The sequence below is a fragment of the Trematomus bernacchii genome, unplaced genomic scaffold, assembly GCF_902827165.1.
Source record: "Trematomus bernacchii unplaced genomic scaffold, fTreBer1.1, whole genome shotgun sequence".
Taxonomy (NCBI): Eukaryota; Metazoa; Chordata; class Actinopteri; order Perciformes; family Nototheniidae; genus Trematomus; species Trematomus bernacchii.
This window is the reverse complement of record NW_022987564.1, coordinates 22,783,160-22,806,260: the sequence shown is the minus strand read 5'-3', so window position 1 is coordinate 22,806,260 and position 23,101 is coordinate 22,783,160. Positions and strand designations below refer to the sequence as shown.

The 23,101-nt window shown below is 41.8% G+C and overlaps 2 protein-coding genes across 3 annotated transcripts; both read left to right on the top strand.

Moving 5' to 3' along the window:
* Window positions 1–1,306: 1,306 nt before the first annotated feature.
* On the top strand, window positions 1,307–13,735 carry mgat1b (alpha-1,3-mannosyl-glycoprotein 2-beta-N-acetylglucosaminyltransferase b). The gene is made up of 3 exons (XM_034124803.1): window positions 1,307–1,813; window positions 5,097–6,310; window positions 11,037–13,735. The coding sequence occupies exons 2-3, from the start codon at window positions 5,456–5,458 to the stop codon at window positions 11,736–11,738; spliced, it is 1,557 nt and encodes a 518-aa protein (XP_033980694.1). The 5' UTR covers window positions 1,307–1,813; window positions 5,097–5,455; the 3' UTR covers window positions 11,739–13,735.
* Window positions 13,736–18,119: 4,384 nt separating this feature from the next.
* LOC117477699 (Duffy receptor beta form-like) lies at window positions 18,120–20,625 on the top strand. Of its 2 annotated transcripts, XM_034124416.1 has the most exons (5): window positions 18,120–18,193; window positions 18,393–18,479; window positions 18,940–19,527; window positions 19,857–19,915; window positions 20,066–20,625. In XM_034124416.1, the coding sequence occupies exons 1-5, from the start codon at window positions 18,142–18,144 to the stop codon at window positions 20,498–20,500; spliced, it is 1,221 nt and encodes a 406-aa protein (XP_033980307.1). In that variant the 5' UTR covers window positions 18,120–18,141; the 3' UTR covers window positions 20,501–20,625. The 2 variants fall into 2 exon arrangements, with proteins under 2 accessions (XP_033980307.1, XP_033980306.1); XM_034124415.1 differs by having other exon boundaries at window positions 19,857–20,625.
* Window positions 20,626–23,101: the final 2,476 nt, after the last annotated feature.

Genomic DNA, 23,101 nt, shown 5'->3' with positions numbered 1-23,101 from the left:
GTTATTGTTGTGGGACACCTGGAACACATCCTTCTCGGGGTGTAGATGACCCCGAGCCATAAGCGACAACTAATGTGATTCAGTGTCCCTCAGCGGTTTAGTCTATCTGCACAATGTTGATTATTCTCTCAGAAATAGCTAAATACATGGGTCTGGGGTAGAGTTCTTCAGAATTGATTGTGGCATCTCAACCGTGTGGTCAAACCGTGGCCCGTGACATGTCTTGTGAATTCTCCGGCCGAAGCTCCAAATAAACCATCAGTGTTTGCCATCAAAGCTCCAGCTCTCCTCGTGTCTCTCAGTCCTGACTCCTATTGCTTCAGAAGTTTCCCCCACAATCACTATGGTTATTATTATTTTATTAGCGGGGGTGGGAAGTAACTAAGTACATTTACTCAAGTAGCCTACTGCACATAAGTTCAACTTGGAGATATTTGTTTTCCATTTTGTGCTACTTTGTACTTCTACTCCACTTCAGTTCAGTTCAGAGGTAAATACTACCTCTACATATATTTAATACCTTTAGTTATTATTTCATTATCTTTAAATGCCATTTAATAATGTATTTATGCTGTATTTGTTCTTAAATGTCTTGTTTTTATTTTGTAAAGCACTTTGAATCGCCATGTGCTGAAAAGTGATGTGGATGACTGATGTGAAATATAATCAAGTGTTACATCAGACTTTAGTTCCACCTGGAGTAAATCCACAAGCTACCCTGCAGTATACAAAGTCATTCAAACTAGCTGCACCTTTACCAGCTTTGAGAACACTTTAATGATCAATCATTATAAAACATATCATATATATTATTCTGAAATGGACCAATCTGCACAATGACTACTTTTGGTACTTTGAGTATATTTAGATGCTTGTACTTTTGTACTTTTACCCGAGTAACATTTTGAATGCAGGAATTTTACTTGTAACAGGCCTTGTATTCCTACACTCTTTTACTTCTACTTTTACTCAAGTACAATATTTGAGTACTTCTCGCACCTCTGTCTAATAAAAAGAGTACATTTTTAAGGGGTTTAATGAGATGACCATTAGTTTGCATCATGGGAAGTGTAGTTTTGGAAGATACACCATACTAGGAAATCAAAGTCATTATATGTCGACCTCTTGCTAAATGTTTTTTGTACAGAATGTAAATATTGAACAATTTAATATGATTGTATTATTCCATTATGCGGCCGTTTTGTGTATAGGGATACAGATGGTATAGGGGAAATTATTCGGAATAAGACCTGTCTCGGTTCGGGTCGACTCGAACCTAAACGAGTCAATAATCCGGAAGTGTAGTCCTCACACATCAGAAGCCTGGGTGAAGCCAAGTGGAGTATGAGAACCTGAGCCAGGGCAGAGGAAATGAGTTCCAGCAGCAACATGTCACTGTGGACACACAGGCTACTGGCACTGTAACGTGTGTATCAGACACTGCTAACAGTAGCAGCTGCCGGTGGTGATGATAGCAGCAGTGCCGGGGTAATAATGGGAACCAGAGGTGGAGGTGCCGGGTAGAAACACAGAGATGCACCGTGGATTTGACAGAAGGAAATACAGCGGCGGCTCGACTAGCAAACATTAGCTAGCTAGCCAGCTAGCCGGTTGGTTCTGCAGCTGGATGTTAGCTTCATTTCCTTTCACGGTGCTAGCCGTATCGACTCGGTTGAGAGCGGCATGTGAGAGGGGAGGGCCTGGCTTCAGCTGTCCGGGGCTTCATGGTCAGGACGGCTCATGAATGAAAACCCTTCACCGCTGCTGCTCGGCGTTAGCCAGCTAGCTAGCTAACAGCACGTCAGCATAACGGGTAAGCTTGCCATTAAGACGCAGTGCATGTCTTAATGTAAAGAAGACACCCTGTGTAACACACTGTGCTCTGTGTTTTACTTAGCTAGCCGACAGCTTGTTTAAGCTAGCCTATTAGCTTAATAAAAAGAGTGTTAAACAGCTTGGTTTCCTCTCAACAGACCAGAGTGACCCGCTGTTTGCAGCGGTGTAAAGTAAATAAGAACATTTACTCAAGTACTGTACTTGTACTTGTACATTAATTTGACAGTTGTACTTACATGTGTTAATATGATATATATTAACTACTTATTTACTCTCCAAAATGTGCTCCATATTGACGAATTACAACCTTACTAAACTCTTGTGTATTTTCTAATGATAAAAACACAATAATATAATATTGTATAATAATACAACACTTTCATAAGAGGCATTCTGCACTATGAATACTTGTACTTCTGATACTTGAGTACATGTAGATGATAATACTTCTGTAGTTATACATAGGTAACAACTCAGGACTTTAACTTGAAATGGAGTATTTGAAAACTGTGGTAATAATACTTTCACTAGTCAAGGATCTCAGTGCTTCTTCCCACACTGGCTGCAATGTGTTTTATTATATCTCCATTTAATGCTACTTTATACATCTACTCCACTACATTTCAGAGGCAAATATTGCGCTTTTAACCCCACTACATTATTTTAAGGCTCAGTTAATAGTTAGCCTACTTTGTACATTTAAAAACATGATATGCTGATATGAAATAATGCAGTACTGTACTAGTAATCTACACAGTATTAACACTGTATTCAAAAGGTATCTACATTTGGTCCACTTTGACAAACTACAAAATTAAAATGCTATTAGGCCTACATGTATAAAAACAGGACCATAACCATTTAAATAAAACACTATGAAAAGATCCATTCTGCATAATAAGTACTTTTGATGCTTGAAGTACATTTAGCTGACAGTACTTTGGTACTTTTTATTATTCAAATATTGGGCCATTGGGCAAAATGAGTACTTACTTTTGTAATTTACTTAAGTAACATTTTGAAATCAGTACTTTTACTTAAGTAAAGGATCTGAGTACTTGTTCCCCCACTGTCTGGAGCCTGGGGTTGTTCCTGCCGCAGACTCCTCTCTGATCCTACCAGTCAGTTCCACGTTGTCTGACGACAGGAGGGAGGGGGGGTTACAAAAGAATAGAGTTTCAGCTGGTACAATTTGTAAGAAGAGCAACAGTTCCCTCCCTCTGCCCATCCTCCTTCCCGTTCAGTCTCTAAAGCTTAACAGTTTGAAAGGGAGGCATGACAGATCTGCTGCTCCGAGGTCAGGTATGCTGAGCTTTACACTTGATATTCTTTACTCTGGACTCTTTAGACCTTTGATGCCCTTAATGACTCTTCTCTACTTACTCTAAGGACTTCAAGTGCCCTGACTGACTCTTTTCCTTTCCTAAATACCATTACTTCTCTACTTTCTTCTTGTGGGTTATTGTCAGCTTAGAAGTGTACATATTGCTTCTTCTGTTGTCAACTTGATCATTTAGATCATTTCATTTGATCTTGTAACTCTTTTATTTTTATTTTATTCTCTTATTCCACTCATTTCAATGAATTGAAAACAAAACATGTACACTTTAAGCAGTTTCTTTGTCAGCCCAGGAGGGGTAGGAGCAGGAAGAAGAAAGTCTTATTTCACCTGCCCCTTATCTTATTTCATAAATAACACATTTGTAAAAGGTAGCTAAAACGGGTGCAATGGTCCTAGAGTTCACCTTATCTTCTTGAACGTCCGGTTTTAGTTGTTGTTCAACTTTATGGTCATTTGTATGATGTACTTTTGGTTGCTTGTGAGCCGTATTGCTTCATACACAGAGAGTTGTTTCTGTTAAAAATCAAGCATAACTAGGAAGGTTTGAATGTATTTGTTTAATATAAGCACCTGACACGAGTGTGACATTAGTGCTGAGAGCATTCTACATGTATTTAAGACTAGTTTCTTTATCCTCAGTAAGTTATCTGATTTCTCCATGAGCTTCTTAATGATCTTCTGTGTCAGGAGGTGGGACACATGTGGAATAATGGGGGCAGGGTTCTCTGTAAGGTGATGGTAATACAGAGATAATCAGGTTTGACATGTAAAGAGCTGGCAGAGCTGTGAAGCACGGACACAATCCATTACTGATCAGACGCCTGCTCCTTGTAGTCAAACACCCGTCCTTACACGATTACTGAACGCCTATATTTATCAGCAGCAATTGGCTTAGGCTTTCCTAACGCTGAGCAGCTTCCGTGGAGAGCTCAGTGTGACCTTCATCTCTCACTCACACCAGTGTACAACGGAAAACATAACATTTACTGTCACATCCACACTGTTGACGATGTCGCATTGATTTACTTTGACTGCAGAGCTCAGTGGAAGCATTTCAACATGTGTACTGTTTGTTCATGGGGAGACTTTGAGAATCTATCTCAGGTATAGTCAAACACTGAAGAGAGGGCCTGCTTCTATTCGTCCAATATGAGTTTTATAAAATCCGATGATCATATTCAGGGAGCAGGGGGACACGTGTATGAAGCTGATGTATTGTTGTTGTGGGTTCCATTTTCGGGAGGGAGGTTCATTTTTTCGTCTGATAAAATGCACAAAAGTTAAAAATGATTTAATTATTATTATTTATTTTGTATTTGATCGTGTTGTTTGCATTAGGTTGTGAGTTAATGCCAATACCAGTTCTACGATTCTCTTTAATATACCCTACTTCAACATACTCTGCCCTCTGTCTGTAATGCAATTCATTTGAATTTTAAAATCAGTCCCTTAGTCCTAGTTATAGGCCAATGAAGCTGTGGGGGGACTTGAAGTTTAATCAAATAATAATTAGAAAACTCGTTGTCACACATGCTCTCTTTGCTCTCTTTTCTCTCATTTGTGATTATAATTGGAAAAAATATATCCTTTTTATAGATGCAAATACAGATCTGTAGTTTTTTATATATAGGAGATAATAATATTATAAAAGCATTATTATTTATAACAATACATATTATTATAAATAATAAATGGATCAAAAACATAGCCCTACTTTTTATTGTCTTTGAATTGGTTTGCACATATTCATACCTGAAAACATGATTATCTTGTGTGGGCTTTTGCCAACAGTGTCACTTCTTGTATCCACACGTTTACAGACGTTTACAGAAATATACAGTGCATGCGTGGAAGGGGCTTCTATTCATATGAGCTGTGTTCATTCTGCTGATCATTTGTTCTGCTGCTCTGTTTTCAGGATGATGGCTGAAGGGTAATTTCCAAGGAGTCACGTCCCCTCAACCCAAAGGGACCCCACTTCCTCTTTTTCACTGTCATCTGCAGTTTTGCAACTCCCCCTTGGCTGTCCTTGCGTGTCCTATCTCTGCTAATTTCCCTTGTCTGTAGGGTACGGTAGGACTATGTGAATTAATTTTGAATTGGACATTTCTCCTGACACTCTCCTGACTAAAAGACAGGATAACCTTCATGTTTGAAAAACATGTGATCTGATATCAACTTCCTGCCCATCTGAGATCGCCTTCTTTGGTTCCGTCACTGGTTCCCTACCTGCAGCCTTTTTCCACAACCCCATCCCTTTTCTAGTGTCATTGGGCCATGGTTCGCAAGAAAGGTTCTCTTATACTATGCAGTGCTTTCCTGTTTGTCGCCTGGAATGCTCTGCTTCTGCTCTATCTTTGGGGTCCTCCCATCGGCCGTCTCGGACAAGGTGGTGGAGCCGAACCAGGAGGAAAGGAGGAGTGGGGCATGGGGAAAGGAGGCGGGGTTAACCTGGCCGGGGAGGTGATCCGGCTGGCAGAGGAGGTGGAAGTCCAGCTGGATACCCAGAAGAAGCTACTGAAGCAGATTGAAAGTCACAGAGCCATGTGGGCCAGGCGGAAAGACGTCGGGAAAAGAGAAATGGAGGATAGAAAAGAAGTCAAAGAAGAGGTTGTCCACCAGCCACAGAAGCTTCAACCTATCAAGGATAACGTGGATGATACGGACCAAACTCGAGTGAAACAAACGCAGAGGCCTGTTAATACAGAAGCTTTAGACACTAACTTAGATCATCCCCAGGTCAATGTACCAAAGGAAGAGATTGGCGAGAACAAATTGCAGACTTCCCCTGCCACCCCAGAAGTCGTCATCCCCATCCTGGTTATTGCCTGTGACAGAGTGACGGTGAAACGGAGCCTGGACAGACTGATACAGTACCGCCCTTCTGCACAACTTCATCCAATCATCGTCAGCCAGGACTGCGGCCACGCAGAGACGGCTCGGGTGATTGGCTCGTACGGAGATCAAGTGATGCACATCCGCCAACCGGACCTGTCGGACATCAGAGTGCGGCCGGAGCACAGGAAGTTCCAGGGCTACTACAAGATCTCCCGGCATTACCACTGGGCCCTCCAGCAAGTGTTCAACACGCTCTCCCACTCCACTGTGGTCATAGTGGAGGACGACCTGGAGGTGAGTCCACTCAGAACTTTGTCTCATTCTTGTAACAGTACAAATGCCTTGCCATCCTCAATAGCTCTCTTTTTTTGTATGGCATTTCGATTTTTTGGGATAGTTTGATGATTAAGATAGGAGAGGTCTGTGTGGTTTGTCCAGTGGTAGATACAGGCAAAGGGAAACATTGCTACGACAGTTGAGTTTCACCGGGACAGAGAAAACATTTAAGCCGCACCTATCTGTCAACATAGAGACGAGACATCGTCACCATCAATGTATTCAGAGATGTTCGTATCCATACTATATTTATTTGCCAATTAGTGTTAACACCCACAATGAAAGGAAAATCAAATGTATATGATTTTAACGCAAGAAAGAGGCAGATGCAACCAAAACAAACGGTGGTTTGGGAGACAATAAAGAAATCATGCGGCCAATGGAACATAGTAAGTATTTTGTCCTATAAGATCTAATGAGTAGCATTTTAAATAAAAACCCTGGTTCTCGGTGCCTTGAACTGTGGGTACATGACCCTGTTAGGGACTCTACACACAGTCACTGCACCAGCTGTTTGTCAAGATATAGTTCCAGCATGAAACTCGCTCTCTAACCACATATTGTCATACATTTCTGTTTGTGTTAAGATTAAACACACTTCCCCTGCTTCCATTCTAAATGATCAGCTAGGCTAAGCTCGTAGCCAGTAGTATGCTGTTGCCTAAAAACAAGCCAGTTTAACAGATCTCTATAAACCCAGCTTTTGACTCGAAGCAGCTTTATAGAGGACCTATCATGCAAACTGCACTTTTTGATGTCTTTTATACATAAATACGTGTCCCCGGTGTGTCAGGGAACTCACGCAGCGTCAGAAAATAAAACCCTCTCTCTTTTCCTCCGTACCCAAATCTCTAAAAACGGGGGTACAACGGAGCTGATCCAGATTTGCGTCCGATATGACGTAGTATCGGAAATGTAGGCTGGCTTTACACCCACGGCCCCATCAGAAACGTTGCCATCAGAAACAATGCCCGACTGTTTTGGACGTAATATGGTCGGTGCATGTTTACATTAGCATCGCTAACACTCAGAGCTAACCTGTACTGGAGAGCATGTGTGTGAAGAAGCAGGAAATAAAAGCCTTGTGGTATAACCGGCAAGAGAGAAAGCCTTTGAGCTCCATACTGTTTCAGAAATAACCCTTGATAATCCATGATATGGCGTTTCATCACGGCAGTATCTGCCGGTAGAATCTCCCTCATGAGCTCAGCCCCCTCCTTTTTGTTTTTGTATCAATTTTTTTTTTTAAAGCTTTATACCCAAAATCAGCACTTTTGAAACAGGAAGTGAAATAGAGGGATATGAGGCATGGCTAGAATGGGTGATCTGTTTGGTATTTTGAGCAAAACACTTCATAGACATGTTTTTTATATATTTTTATTTATCTGAGACCTATGCTATTGCCTAAAAATAGCCTGATAGGTGACCTTTAAAGTTAGTAAAAACATTTGTATCCACACACTGACAGTGCAGTATGTGTTCATTTGTTCCATTCCATGTTATTAAGCTGACGTTTTATCCAAAGCGACTTACAATCACTCCATTCTATTATTCACTGCAGCTGCATCATGTTGAGTAAAAGACCCCATGCTTTTATGTCCTCACCATTTCATCAAATGGAAATATTGTATTTCACATGAACTAATTTCACATATTATATCCACTGAATCCAGACATATTTGCCAACGTTGGGACCCTTAGCACAATGAAACGATAACATGAATCAACAGTAAACGCCTGAGGGGTTAAACAGTGCCTGTACACACAGCTTGAGTGTGTGATTCCCCTGGTAGGTCTGCAGCTTTAAAGAGGTTGGATAGAGTTTCCACTGTGAAAGGGTAATTACATGTTGCTTCTAGACAAATGTGGGTTAATGATGACTGGAGCAGCTCCCTATGGTCCCACATGTGTCTCAAATATTCATTAGGGAAAAATCTAACGGGAGCTTTTAAGACGTCACTCCCACCAGTATCCGTAGAGTAGTCACAAGGCCATTGCACAGCATTTATCATATGTATGTACGCAGGGCCAGTGTTTTGGAATAAACTCATATCAATTAATCTACATCAGAGTTGCATATTCAACTGATGTTTGGGTTTATGTGCTGACACTTAATAGAGAAGTTGTCAATGAATTGGTAAAACTCCTCCTAGCAGCTTCTATAGGTAGATTGAAAAAACAACAAACAGTAAAGCGTTGCCTAGTAAAAAAAAAAGGGCCTCAGCAGCAGGAAAAATGTTACAGGAAATGTAACTTTGACTTCAACCAGCAGTTCTAGGCAGAAAGTGCCTTGAAAGTCAGCAATTATCTTTCCAATGAGCAGGGAAATCTGGCTCCACTTATGGGACTGCTCTCCACTGGCTTCCTTTTTTGGACTCCTGACAACTCAGGCACCAACTCCGTTTGTTTTGGCTAATCTCAATGTGAGTTAAAGTTCATTTGACCTCTTCAAACCTGCTGCACCCACTCACTTCATATGTGCAGCCAACGTTTGTTCAAATACACATTCATTCAAACATGCACATTTGTCTTTTTGATAGCCTGCAGTAGAGGGGAAAGGAAATGAGGGCTGAGAGAGAGATGGTTCCTTCTCTGAGTTAAGGGTTTAAAGATGGACAGTGTTTCATGTTGCACAGGCTGCAGTGATGGAACATAACAAAGGACATTAACCAAAGTGCTGTACTTTAGTACAATAATAAGGATACTTGTTTTTACTCAAATATTTAGATTTTTAGTTTTATTTATAAATCTACTCCACTACATTTCCGAGAGGCATATTTCACTCTCTCTATATTCTCTTTTTGACAGCCTTTGTCTCTTTTCAGATTCGGATTTACCAATAATAATAAGCTTCTTAAACATGATGCATTGTTAAATATTTAAAGTAGCAGTCTCCGTTTTGCATTTTCAGATATCTTTGAACTGTTAGCAGCTCCACTTCAAAGTGGACACAATCATTTCAATAAGAGAAGGATCCAAACAAATACCTACAAATGTATGTAATAAAGACTTTTTGATCTCTCCTGTACTTAAATGAGTCTTGTAATCCAGCAGGTTAGCGTCCTCTGAGTGAAATGTGTGTATATAACTAACTCAACCTATATTGTAATCAAGATGAGAACCATAAACAAATAAGAGTACTCTGAAGATTCCGGTTAGCACTGTTTACACAGGGAGGAGGAAACCAAGTGTGTCCTCCTCTTATTCCTAATGAGAACTAAGCAGGCACATGGGTGCTGCTGTTTGTCCACCTGAAGTTATTTTTCAAGGCTTTGAGCTCAAAACGATCCATCATTTAAACAGAACAATTTCAGTTTCTGAAGTTTAGACCAAAATCTTTTGAGTTCACCACCAGTGGGGTATTTATTGGTGTATTTTATGTTGTAGAACAAAATAAATGAAAATGTCTTCAGCCTATTTTAGGCTTCTAACCAATGACATGTTCAAAAACCATTGAGGTTTCAGGACTGATTACTGCACCACTGTATATCAGTCAATCAACAATATACACAGCGAGTTAATAGCTGACATGACATCACCGAGAGGATGTGTGGTGAAGAAACCCAAGCGGTCGTACTCTCTGATTGGTTGGAGACACAACTCCCAGTCAAACAGACCACATCCCTCTTCAACTTTGACCTACTGTACTTACTGTATTTGTGCATGTTGCTCCGTTCCCAGAGCTCTGCTATTTATTTGGAGACTATCATATTATTTAGACTAATAGAAAGAATGGCCAAAACTATGAAAATAAATCCAATTGTTCTTTAACACTAGAACCGCCAATCGCGTCAATTTGACCCAGAGCTGTTTTTTATTGTATGTAACTTTTTTTCAATAAAATATTGAAGTCTCCCAGTCCGTGACTTTTCCTGAAAGTGTGTTATGTAGCACCCTATGTTGTTAAAAATTGTCAATATGAAGTCAGATTGAAGAAATCGCCCAAAAAATTGCCATTTATACCTATTTCCGCCCAGCGGGTCATATTGACCCCACCCCTTTTCATATAAACATGACGTGTTGCTATAGCAACACCTTTTGTCTACTGCGGTTCCTTATAGATTGAGAGATAGATTGAGAGAGAGATAGATGGATAGTCTATAACCATATATATATATATATATATATATATATATCTCTATATCTATCTATCTATAACGATCTATCAATATATCTATCGAGGATAGATATATTGATAGATAGTTATAGAGAGAGAGAGAGAGAGAGCGATAGAGACAGTCTGTAGTGAAGGAGTGCGCTGCCGCTCACTGGAGACTGCTCGCGCTGCGCTCCGCAGCAAACAGCTGTGGGGCGAGTTTAAAGTAGTTATGCTGGCCGGGGTGTCTAAATAATGCTTCCGGGCCAGCGGGCCATTTATAATGTCGAGCCCTGTATGAAAAGCTGAGAGTCCACAGATTATATTGGTATACGTTTCATCCCTGTGCGATCAAAACTCACTGTTCAATAAAAGAACATTTTACCTTGAAAATCAATGCATTCTAATAGCGGGTCAATTTGACCCAGGTGGCGGTTTTAGGTATAAAAAACCTCTGGCGGTTCTAGTGTTAAAGGCCTAGAGGTTCTGTACAATTGAATGGAATGTTTTTAAATGATAGTAATGAACTGTCCCTTCAATGATGCTTCTGATACTGTAGCTCACCGTGCCTCCCTCTCCTCTCTTAAGGTGGCCCCGGACTTCTTTGAGTATTTCCGAGCGCTGTACCCGATCCTGCACGCCGACCCCACCCTGTGGTGTGTTTCTGCGTGGAACGATAACGGCAGAGACGCCCTGGTGGACCCCTCCAAAGCTGAGCTGCTCTACAGGACAGACTTCTTCCCCGGGCTGGGCTGGATGCTGCTCAAAGAGATGTGGGCCGAACTGGAACCCAAGTGGCCCTCGGCCTTCTGGGACGACTGGATGCGTCAGCCGGAGCAGCGTAAGGAGCGCTCCTGCATCCGCCCCGAAATCTCCCGCACCATCACCTTCGGCCGCAAAGGCGTCAGCTTAGGTCAATTCTTCGACCAGTACCTGCGCTACATTAAGCTAAACACTGAGTTTGTGCCTTTTACCAAACAGGATTTGTCTTATTTGCTTCAAGAGAAGTACGATGAAAGGCTTATAAAAGAGGTCTACAGCGCCCCCCTGGTGAAGATGGAGGAGCTGCAGCAGGGGGGCACCCTGAAGGGCCCCGGGCCCTTCAGGGTGCAGTACTCGAGCCGCGACACTTTCAAAGTCTTTGCTCGAAATCTAGGAGTGATGGACGACTTGAAATCTGGAGTTCCTCGCACAGGTTACAGGGGCGTAGTGAACTTCCTGTACCGGGGTCGCAGGGTGTTCCTGGCCCCCCCCGAGGGCTGGACGAAGTATGACGTGAGCTGGAGCTGAGGGACTCATCCACTCTGAACTATGTGACCGGTGATGAAGAGGGAGGCAGCCTTACTCAGAGGAACACCCTCTCAGACCAAAGAATATCAGAGCAGTGGTTCACGAAGGAACCAGAGTGTGACCCCGCCTGTGTGTGAGGGAAACGAGATGCTTATTCAGCAAGTGCAACGGCCACACACACACTTCACAGAGAGTGTGAGGAAAATGAATTCCACCTTGAACACTGTTTGATAACAGCTGCTGGCAACGTGCCTTGCTTTCTGGGCCCATTTTTTTGGTGTATTTTTTATTCCTATGAAAAACCGGCCAAATGTAGACTTTACATCACATGGAGGTGTTTGGGGAATTTGGTAGCAGGAAGTCATTTGAATTGTCAACAGAAAGGCCATGTTTCAGTGTGGGTGATAATACAAGCAAAATGATCCTTTTTGGTTTTAGCAAAGTTTATAAAGAAGCTGTTAAAATGAACTTTTCAGGTGGTTTAAGGTGGTTAACAAATGCCATATCCTGTGCTGAAGTGCTGATGGGCCACATTAAAGCTGGAAGGCTTCATTAGCAAACACACAGAGAGGAGGAAGAAGCTGAGACATCAACTTTCCAAATGAAATTGATCCAAACTGCTATCAGTATGCTGAGCAGCTCATCAAATCTGCTAGAGAATATTAAAAGTAACAGATGTAAGGTGGGAGGTAGAAATATGATTTGATCAGACCGAACATGGAGTCAGTACAAACCATGTCATATTTCTGTTTCACTCTCTGTAGTGTTGAACTGTAGCTTAGAAGTCCATCCTCCAGTGGTTGACTTCACGGTGTTAGTATTGATTTTAATGAACGAGACCTCTCTTGGTGGAATTTTAAAAAAAGTGTTTTGTTACTTTACACCCCCCTGTTGATGGATTAGCAGAGCTACAAGCATCTATTGTTTTTCCAACCAAGTTTAGATTGAAACGCTTCAACTTCACATGACACATGAACATCGCCGTCCCTATCTGAACAAGTCATATCAGTTCTATTCTAGCTTGGGTAAAAAATGGATATGGGGTGCTACATTTGATCAATGACGCCGCGTTGATTCTTTGATCATGTGGGAGTGGCCGTGTTTAAATCTAAACTGGGTTGGAAAAACAAAAGAAGCCACGACCATCGACCGAGACTGTATATCATTCTTTGTGTGACACATTTCATGAGCTGCTCATCAGAATAAGCTTTTTCTGGCCCAGTGCATTGTGGGTAATTATACAAGGACATGTCTCCGGGTTTAGAGTGCTCTCAATGTACCTACACACTGTTCCAAGAACAGTTTACAGGAAGATAGGAGTAGACAAATATAGGTTGAAACAAACATTAATCATAATGATTTAATAATAATTAATAAAGAGTTCTGGGTAAACAGGTAGGTGGAAGCTCATTGGCTGAGTTTATATGAAGTAGGCGGGACCACAGAGCTGTCAGACTGCTGCTCTGTCAAGTCTTAATGTATGATGTATTTCATGTTCTGAATAGCCCAGTTTAAACGCCCATCCATGTGCTGGCTGGAGAGAATTCACTTCTAAAGAGAATCTGCATTTCACTTTCTCCAAGGGAGTGTCTAAATGTGTTGAAGTAAATATGAAGGAAGAAATTGTAATAGTAAGGATATTTTTCAAGATATTTAACGTTCTTGAATTTTTAACAAGTTTGCAAAAGCGCAAATGATATGTACATGTCACTGATTTCCTGATGACCCCCCTGCAGCCCTGACCCAGGGTCAGCTGTAATCACATCACATGACATCCAAACAAAGGTTTGGGCAGCTTAGGTTTGTTACAGAACCACTGATTGTTGACAGGTTTGATTTGTGCTACATGAAGGCTGTGGAGAGAGGAGTATCACTGTACTGTAACGCTTTGGGACATTCATGATGGACCCCATGTCTGAATGGTGATGTGTAAAACCACTGCCTGTGTTTATAACTTTAATACAGTACAAATAAAATCAACTATTTTGATATCTGCCCATACGCTGAAGGAGTTATTCATTCATCTTTGTGTGTCCATTTTGAACAGTAGTTTTAATAATAGCAGCTTGCCTTTTTTATTTGAAGGGACTCATGATGGTTTGCATCATCATGGTGTCTTGCTTTGAAATGTTGGGTTTAGAGGAGACACAAAAGCCTCTCCTGCTATAGGATTAACATTCAGTTCTTCATTCTGGATTCATTTAGAATGACACCCATAGGCCCAAAATATACACATGCACCAACAAAACCTGTAGTACGGTGTCCGACAGGTGCAAACATTCTACAACTGTCCAAAACACCAACATTAGGAGAAACACACTTTAAAATGATGTAAATATATAAACACAAATGTGGCCAAAACGCATGCAAACCCCTAACCCTAACAGGATGGGAATACAGGAGAGGACAGGTAAGAGTTCAAAGAAGCATCATTAGGAAAGCAGATTTAAAACCAAATAACAGTATAGAATAAAACAAAAAGTGTTTATATACAAATATGAATAATTATGAATATGTTAAATACATCTAAGTGTGCATCCCATATGTACATACATTACAGGTTGTTAAGGGAGACAGTCCAGCCTCCTCCTCGTCCTCCCCTCAGCCACCTCCTCCAGATTGTCCAGTTTTACTCCAACAACAGAGCTAGCCAGAGGTGGGAAGTAACTAAGTACATGTACTCATAAGTACCATTTTGGATCATTTTACTTTACTTGAGTATTTCCATTTTATACTACTTTGTACTTCTACTCCACTACAGTTCAGAGGTAAATGGTGTACTTTGACTCCACTACATGTATGTAATACCTTTGGTTACTTTACAGATGTGGATGAATGATGTGAAATATAATCAAGTGTTAAATCAGACTTTAGTTCCACCTGGAGTAAATTCACAAGCTACCCTGCAGTATACAAAGTCATTCAAACTAGCTGCACCTTTACCAGCTTTGAGAACACTTTCATGATCAATCATTATTGATTCCGTCCTCTGCCCTTACCTTGTCAACCTTTTCAACTCCTCCCTGTCCCAAGGAACCGTTCCCTCTGCCTTCAAAACTGCTGCTGTCACTCCCATCCTCAAGAAACCCGGTCTGGATCCCTCCTCCCTCAGTAATTACCGCCCCATCTCCAACCTCCCCTTTCTCTCAAAAACAATAGAACGTATCATCTCCAAACAACTCCACCGCCATCTCCAAACAAATCACCTTTTTGAACCCCTTCAGTCTGGTTTTCGTCCCCATCACAGCACAGAAACGGCACTCACCAAAGTCCTCAACGACCTCCTCACCTCTGCTGACACCGGTTCACTCAACATCCTCATCCTCCTCGACCTGAGTGCAGCCTTCGACACCGTGAGCCACAACATCCTGCTCACCCGACTCCAGGACATCGGTATCGAAGGTACTGCACTCAGGTGGCTCCAGTCCTACCTCTCCGACAGATCCCACTTCATCTCCCTCAACAACCACTCCTCTGCCACAGCTTCAGTCACCCAAGGTGTTCCCCAAGGTTCAGTACTCTGCCCCCTCCTCTTCATCATCTACATCCTCCCCCTTGGTCAGATTCTACACCACTACAACCTGGACTTTCACTGCTACGCTGATGACACACAGATTTACCTCAGCACCAAATCCCCCCACAACCCCCCCCTCACCCACATCGAATCCTGTCTGACTGCTATAAAATCCTGGATGGCACACAACTTCCTCAAACTCAACAGCAATAAAACTGAACTCCTCCTCATCGGCTCCAAATCCACCCTCAGCAAAACCCCCAACCTGACACTCACCATCGATGGCACCCCTGTTTCCCCCTCCACCCAGGCACGCAACCTTGGCGTGATATTTGACCCCACCCTCTCCCTCGAGCCCCACATCCGCCAAGTTGTTAAAACCTCATTTTTCCACCTCCGCAATATCGCCAAACTCCGTCCCTCTCTCACCCGCCCTGCAGCTGAGCGACTCATTCACGCCTTCATCTCCTCCCGCCTGGACTATTGCAACGCACTCCTCTACGGCATCAGCACTACATCCCTCAATAGACTTCAGCGTGTCCAGAACGCAGCCGCCAGACTCCTCACCCACACCAAATCATGGCATCATATCACCCCGGTCCTCAAAGAACTTCACTGGCTCCCCGTTTCACACCGCATCCAATACAAACTCCTGGTACTCACCTACAAAGCCCTCCACCACCTGGCCCCCCCCTACCTCACTGACCTCCTCATCCTCTACCAACCACCCCGGTCCCTCAGATCCACCTCAGCCGGTTTGCTTTCCATCCCCAAGGCCAAACTCCGGAGCTTTGGGGACAGAGCATTCTCTGTGGCAGCCCCGAAGCTCTGGAACTCCCTCCCCCAAGACCTCCGTGAGTCCGAGTCCCTCACCCTGTTCCAGTCTCGCCTCAAAACCCATCTCTTCAAATCTGTATACCCATAAGCCCACCCCCACCCCCCACTTCCTCCTGACTGCTTTCTGTTTGTTTTTTTGTTTTTTTGTTTTCTCTGTTTTGTTTTTGTTTTGTTGTTGTTTTGTTGCCTGTCCTTGTCTGTCTACCCTTTCCCAAATGTAAAGCGTCTTTGGGTTTAGAAAAGCGCTATATAAATAGAATTTATTATTATTATTATTATTATTATTATAAAACATATCATATATATTATTCTGAAATGGACCAATCTGCACAATCACTACTTTTACTGTCGCTACTTTAACTATATTTTGATGCTAATACTTTTATACTTTTACTAGAGTAACATTTTGAATGCAGGACTTTTTTTTTTTATTCCTACACTCTGGTACTTCTACTTTTACTCAAGTTCTAGATCTGAGTACTTCTACGGTTCTACCACCTCTGGAGCTAGCCTTCTTCACAAGCTTGTTCAGCCTGTCGGCATCCCTTTTTCTGATGTCTCCCCCCAGTACAAAGCAGAGCACACTGGCTGCTACTGCATCAGTGTTTCACTCCAGTTTATTGTTAGGTTTAACTTGTCACCTTGCTGGACTGACGCACAGCCGTACACAAGACACTGTGACATTGCTGTGACAGGTGCAACAGAGCATGTACTGAACACATCCATAAGTGACGCTGGCTTGGGTTAGGGCTGGACCACTGTCAGCCTGCTGTCAAATCAGCAAACATCCTTCTCTTTAGCAGCCATCTTTACATCCATGAGTTCTGAGCTGACACTTACAAAGACAACACACCACCTGTTGCACTCATACCATTCATTTGAAATGTGATCATTACAGATATTTGTTTTTATATTTTACCGCATGAATCAAATGGAAGCAGGAGGAGGCAGTCCTGTATGCAGGGCTGGCGGTGGAGAAGCTACAGCATGAAGTGACTGCAGGAGGCTGACAGTGGGGCGTCAGCCAAGGAGACATGTGATGTGTCAGCAGATATCTGCTTCCTCTCCACATCCTGTTGATCCCTGCTCTACTTCCTGTTTCACATTTGCCCTATAAATGGTGGGAAAGCCTCCACTTCTAAGCCATACTGTCCAGACTAATATGTATGATGTTACAGTCTTAACAGCACTCACTGGACCAACCTTGTCCATAAGGAAAGCCCTTTGAACGCCTTCAACAATACTTTTGAGATGTTTTTTAAGATTTAAATCTTCAATAGAAACCAATGGGATTTGTGAAAAGAGCCACAGAAAGGAAGGGAAATGCAGATTTATTAAGACGGGAAATGCAGATTTATTAAGACGGGAAATGCAGATTTATTAAGACGGGAAATGCAGATTTATTAAGACGGGAAATGCAGATTTATTAAGACGGGAAATGCAGATTTATTAAGACAGGAAATGCAGATTTATTAAGACGGGAAATGCAGATTTATTAAGACGGGAAATGCAGATTTATTAAGACAGGAAATGCAGATTTATTAAGACAGGAAATGCAGATTTATTAAGACAGGAAATACAGATGTATTAAGACAGGAAATGCAGATTTATTAAGACAGGAAATACAGATTTATTAAGACAGGAAATACAGATTTATTAAGACGAAAAGTACAGATTTATTAAGACAGGAAATACAGATTTATTAAGACGAAAAATGTAGATTTATTAAGACAGGAAATGCAGATTTATTAAGACGGGAAATACAGATTTATTCTGGGCTTGTTATTTGTTGTAGTTGCTATACCCTCTCAAATGCAATATTCTTTTACTGATTTGAACATAATGTGAATTTAAAATGATGGTCTCTACTAATCATAAATGCACAACAAGCTCCATGAAAAACTCCTCATTCTCAGAGTTGACTCAGATAAATGGTGTGTTCCTCTGTGCAGAGAGACAATCAGTGCTGATCAGCAGCAGCTGCTGGAGGTTTCCCTCCTTTAATTAAAGCTGGCTGCTGCTCAGGCAACACTCTCTTGGAAAACTGCAGAGATGGCAGCTGTTTGGATGCTCCTCTGTGTGCTGACTGTTTGTCTGGCCAGAGGTATTTACCTGTTTGATAATTGTATTGAAGATGAAGGAATAATGTTTGATTGAACAGAATGTTTCCTGTCCACAGTCTCTGGTTTTCCAGCTGGTGAATAGAAGCTGCAGAGGAGACTGAGAGTTGAAAACATTTGATTGTATGAAGTGTTTCTTCTCTCTGTCTGACACTAAACCTTTCATTATAATGTGTCCTACAGATCTGTCTCCCAATGAGATCTCCTTAAAGAAAGCCTTTGCACTTTTCCAGTCCATGGAGTCCATGTTAGACCAAGATGCTAGAGAAGGTGAGCCCTAAAGGCTAAAAGGTCAACAGTATGTGCCGCATTAAAGTGGTGGATCTGAAAGCTGGGAAATATAAGATGAACTCAAGATATTTAAACCGTGTATAAAAGGGTTTAATGCATTATGATATCTGTATATTTTATACCAACTCAGCCCTTGAGGAACACTATGGGGTGATACTACTGGTTTTAAAAACTTGAAATTGGGCAGATGTGTGTATTTGATGGCCATCCCATGATATATTGTGCATGTTGATGCCATGCGTTTGAGAAATGTCGTGCCAAATTGAAGAACTTTGAGAATTGATCTTAAAAACGGTCCTCAATCCAACAAATGCCACATTAAAAAAGCAAGAATTAAAAGAAAACTACAGAACAATTCATGCTGTGATTTCAGTCGACGTATAACATCACGTGATTTATTTTGGTTCTTAATTCGTTAATCAATCCTTCTTTCTTTCAGTACAACTGGAAACCAATGACGTGGAAGCTGAGGCGTCTGGTCACCAGAATTCTGAACAAAAGCCCCAAAGCGTCAACGAGACAACAAATGTCCAGAACCAGGTTGTAACGAGGGACAACGGCACGGCGGGGGGCGTCCAGAACCGGGTCGTCATTAGGGGAAATTCCACTGCGGGGCGTGACCTAAAATGGGTCATCATAGGAGGCGACTCCACAACTGAGGACGTCCAGAACCGGGTCGTCATTAGGGGAAACGCCACGGCGGGGGGCGTCCAGAACTTAGTCATCATTAAGGACAAAGCCAAGACGGGGGGCGTCCAGAACCTGATCGTCATTAGCGAAACCGCCACAGCAGAGGCTGTCCAGAACCGGGTCGTCATTAGGGGAGTGGCCAAGGAGGGGGACGTCCAAAAATGGGTCGTCATTGGGGTAGACTCCACGACTGGGGACGTCCAGAACCGGTTTGTCATTTGGGGCGAAGCAACGACTGGGGGTGTCCAGCAGAACCTGGTCCCCATGGACAACGGCACGACGGGGGGCGTCCAGCAGAACATCGGCACGACGGGGGGTGTCCAGCATGAGCACAAAGGTGAGCTCTAAAGGCCAAAAAGACAACGGTATGTGTCGCATAAAAGTGGTGTAACAGATCTGAAATCTGTGAAATGTATGATTAATTTGAAACACAGCAATGTCAAGCTAATCGTGTGTGTATCAGAGCTAAAACAAACCACTTGCATGTCTTTTATAAGTGAATGCATCAATGTTTGGTTGTTGAATTCACTGCCAACATCGCTCATTTTTTAAAAATACAGGATTTATTAAGTAACCAAGCCCTTGAGGAACTATTACAGAATTCATGCTGTGATTTCAGTCTAGAGAACATCATTTATTGTCTTGACGTCTCAAATGTTTTTTCAGTACTCCTGGATACCCATGAAGTAGACGAGCAGTTGTTGAACGAGACGATGAGCGGCGAGGAAAAGTTAAACGGGACGATGAGCGGCGAGGAAAAGTTCAACGGGACGATGAGCGGCGAGGAAAAGTTCAACGGGACGATGAGCGGCGAGGAAAAGTTCAACGGGACGATGAGCGGCGAGGAAAAGTTAAACGAGACGATGAGCGACGAGGAAAAGTTAAACGGGACGATGAGCGACGAGGAAAAGTTAAACGAGACGATGAGCGACGAGGAAAAGTTAAACGGGACGATGAGCGGCGAGGAAAAGTTAAACGAGACGATGAGCGACGAGGAAAAGTTAAACGGGACGATGAGCGGCGAGGAAAAGTTAAACGGGACGATGAGCGGCGAGGAAAAGTTCAACGAGACGATGAGCGACGAGGAAAAGTTCAACGAGACGATGAGCGACGAGGAAAAGTTCAACGAGACGATGAGCGACGAGCAGTTGTTGAACGAGACGATGAGCGACGAGGAAAAGTTCAACGAGACGATGAGCGACGAGGAAAAGTTCAACGAGACGATGAGCAATGAGCAGTTGTTGAAAGGAACGATGAGCGACGAGGAAAAGTTGAACGGGACGAGGAAAAGGAAAGGTTCAACAGGATGATGAGCGAGGAGATATTAAATACTGCATAGATTCATCTTGTCTATTTTGAGTGCCTTGGAGACCTTGATATCTGAGATGTTATCTTGGCAGCAATATAATAAAACTTGTATACATTTCTTAAATAACAGCGTGTCAATCCAATGTTTGTATCATAGGCAGATTTTGCAGGGGGGCAGGGGGGGCATTGCCCCACCTAGTGGCTGAAATATGTTACAGCATTACTACGTCAAACTGTTCCAATACAAATATTTCGTATATCAATATTTTAATAAGGTAGGACACTGGTTAATAATATTGTAGCGTGTTCAAGTAACCAAGGGATATAGTAGTTATCAAATAAGTATTAGATGTGCACAGTTATGATAAGTTTTACAGTTATGTAGTGTACGGCGGGCACAAGGCGTGCATGACGGGACGAGTTGTGTTCGTATGTGGAAAAGTCATACTCAGTGCGGTGAGCGCTAGCTTGATTGCTACTGTATCCGTAGCACCCCACGCAGTAGTTGGGACTGTGTACTGACGTCAGTAAAAAAGGTTTTCCCCCCCAAGCGAAAATGTCAAACTCCGCCTATGGTTTGTATTGCAATGCTTGGCTCTTATCATGCATACATCTTCCCTTAATAGTCCAATAAAAGCTCATCTGGACTAGAAAAGTCTTTACAAAAACTCTCATACTACATAGGATTGGCATACATTGGTCATGTCAGTAAAAGGGAGAAGATTAAACGTGCAATATTGAGAAATGTTCATTAGAAAACCTTGCCATCCTTCCAAATGCAGCCTTTATTGCAGGTTAGTCTGAAGTCCATATGCACTTCCATGTGCTGGACTATAAAAAGGTGGTCTATAATACAAATGGAGATTAATAAGAAAAGTCAAGAATATAAACTTGGTATACGTATACCCAATTCAGGGTTTCACAATCTTCTAAACCTGTCACTCAAAATATAAATGTTCAGTTTCTTTTCTGCATTTATTTTCAATCTGTATTTGCCAGATAGAAACACACATTTCTAAAATAACCATATCCTGCTGACAACTGAAATCAGCACCGTTAAACGCTTTAAATTAGCCAAAATGACGAGACATTAGCTAGGACATTTTGAATGTTTTCTGAAGACTCATAAAATCCCGTAGCTGTGCTTCTTCCCGTTCCTGTAACTGTCCGGACAGTCCAGGTAGCATTTGAAAAACAGTTTTTTATTTGAGTTTAAGATTCTTATTTCAAGTTTCTTTAAAAAAAAAAAAAAAGATTTCTTATTAAAATTATTTTAAAGTTTCTTTTGAGAAAGTTTTGCATTTAAAAAATGTTTTAAATAGTTCTTAGGTCAGAAATATTCTTGTTTGCATTTTCCAGAGATGAATCTCAAAAATGTTAAATGGCCATATCCTGCCTGTTTCCTACAAAGAAACGGATCCAATAAGTGGTCAAAATAACCTCCGCAAAATGAAATCTGCACGACTGAAAAATGCTTTATTTATAACATACATTTGCCAAACATGACGACATATTTGCGAGGACATTTTGAGGGTTAGAGTCTCATAACTAGTAAATCCCGTAGGTGTGCTCCTTCCCGTTCCTGTTCAGGTAGCATCAAAAACATTTAAAGTTTAATACATTTAAAGTTTATTATTTTGAAAGAAACAGATCCAATAAGTGGAAAAAATAACCTTGTGACAAAAAAACTTCAATCTGCACGACTGAAAATTGCTTTATTGATAACGTAAATTCGCCAAACATGACGACATATTTGCGAGGACATTTTGAGGGTTTTTCTAGAGTCTCATAACTAGTAAATCCCATAGGTGTGTTCCTTCCCGTTCCTGTACCTGTCCAGGGCTGAAGTCGAATAGTCCATTTATCTTAGGAACCTTCCTAACGGAGTGAAATGACCCGGAAGTCCCTCAGTGGCAGCCATGATAAGTGTCGTTCCAATTCTCTAGATGAAAGGAAAGGAGGTTTCAAACTTCCTTTATAACCTCCTTTAGCTTAGGAACCACTGGACCTCCCTTGACGAAAGGAGAGGAGAAAATGCTGCCCCACAATGCCTTGCAGCCGCAGCATTTGCCGTCACACAACAGTCGGCCGTTCACGGAAACAACCGATTATGAACGAGAAATGATATCATGAAAGTTACGGTGCTTATGAAGCATTTTAAAACGTATGTGGTAAGTTGCCAAAGTGCTTTGTTTTGAACGTTCATCAGTATTATAATCAAAAAGAGAAATATGAACGTTAGTTTTTACTGAAATGATCAAATAAAGTCAACATTTCACAGTCTTTACTGAGCTGTGTGGGGTTTGTTCAACTTTTAAAAAGATGTTTGAATGGTGATATACACAGTGATAGATGTTAAAGGTGGGGTAGGTAAGTTTGAGAAACCGGCTCGAGATACACTTTTTGTTATATTCCATGGAATGCTCTTAACATCCCGATAGCAATGAATATCTTAAGTGCTTTGACAAAAAATCCATAAAAAAATATCATCTGTGGAAGCCGTAGTACTGTAAAAAGCACGACCAATCATTTTAGCCGGCCTGGCTAAAATGATTGGATGGCCTACCTGCCTGTCAGCCTTCCATCTGTGCACAAACTTATCT

Coding starts and splice junctions, on each gene's coding strand:
- LOC117477699 (XM_034124415.1), top strand. CDS start 18,142: ATGGCAGCTGTTTGGATGCTCCTCTGTGTGCTGACTGTTTGTCTGGCC. Junction 18,480..18,939: donor AGACCAAGATGCTAGAGAAG/GTGAGCCCTAAA, acceptor TCTTTCTTTCAG/TACAACTGGAAACCAATGAC. Junction 19,528..19,856: donor TGTCCAGCATGAGCACAAAG/GTGAGCTCTAAA, acceptor ATGTTTTTTCAG/TACTCCTGGATACCCATGAA.
- mgat1b (XM_034124803.1), top strand. CDS start 5,456: ATGGTTCGCAAGAAAGGTTCTCTTATACTATGCAGTGCTTTCCTGTTT. Junction 6,311..11,036: donor TAGTGGAGGACGACCTGGAG/GTGAGTCCACTC, acceptor TCCTCTCTTAAG/GTGGCCCCGGACTTCTTTGA.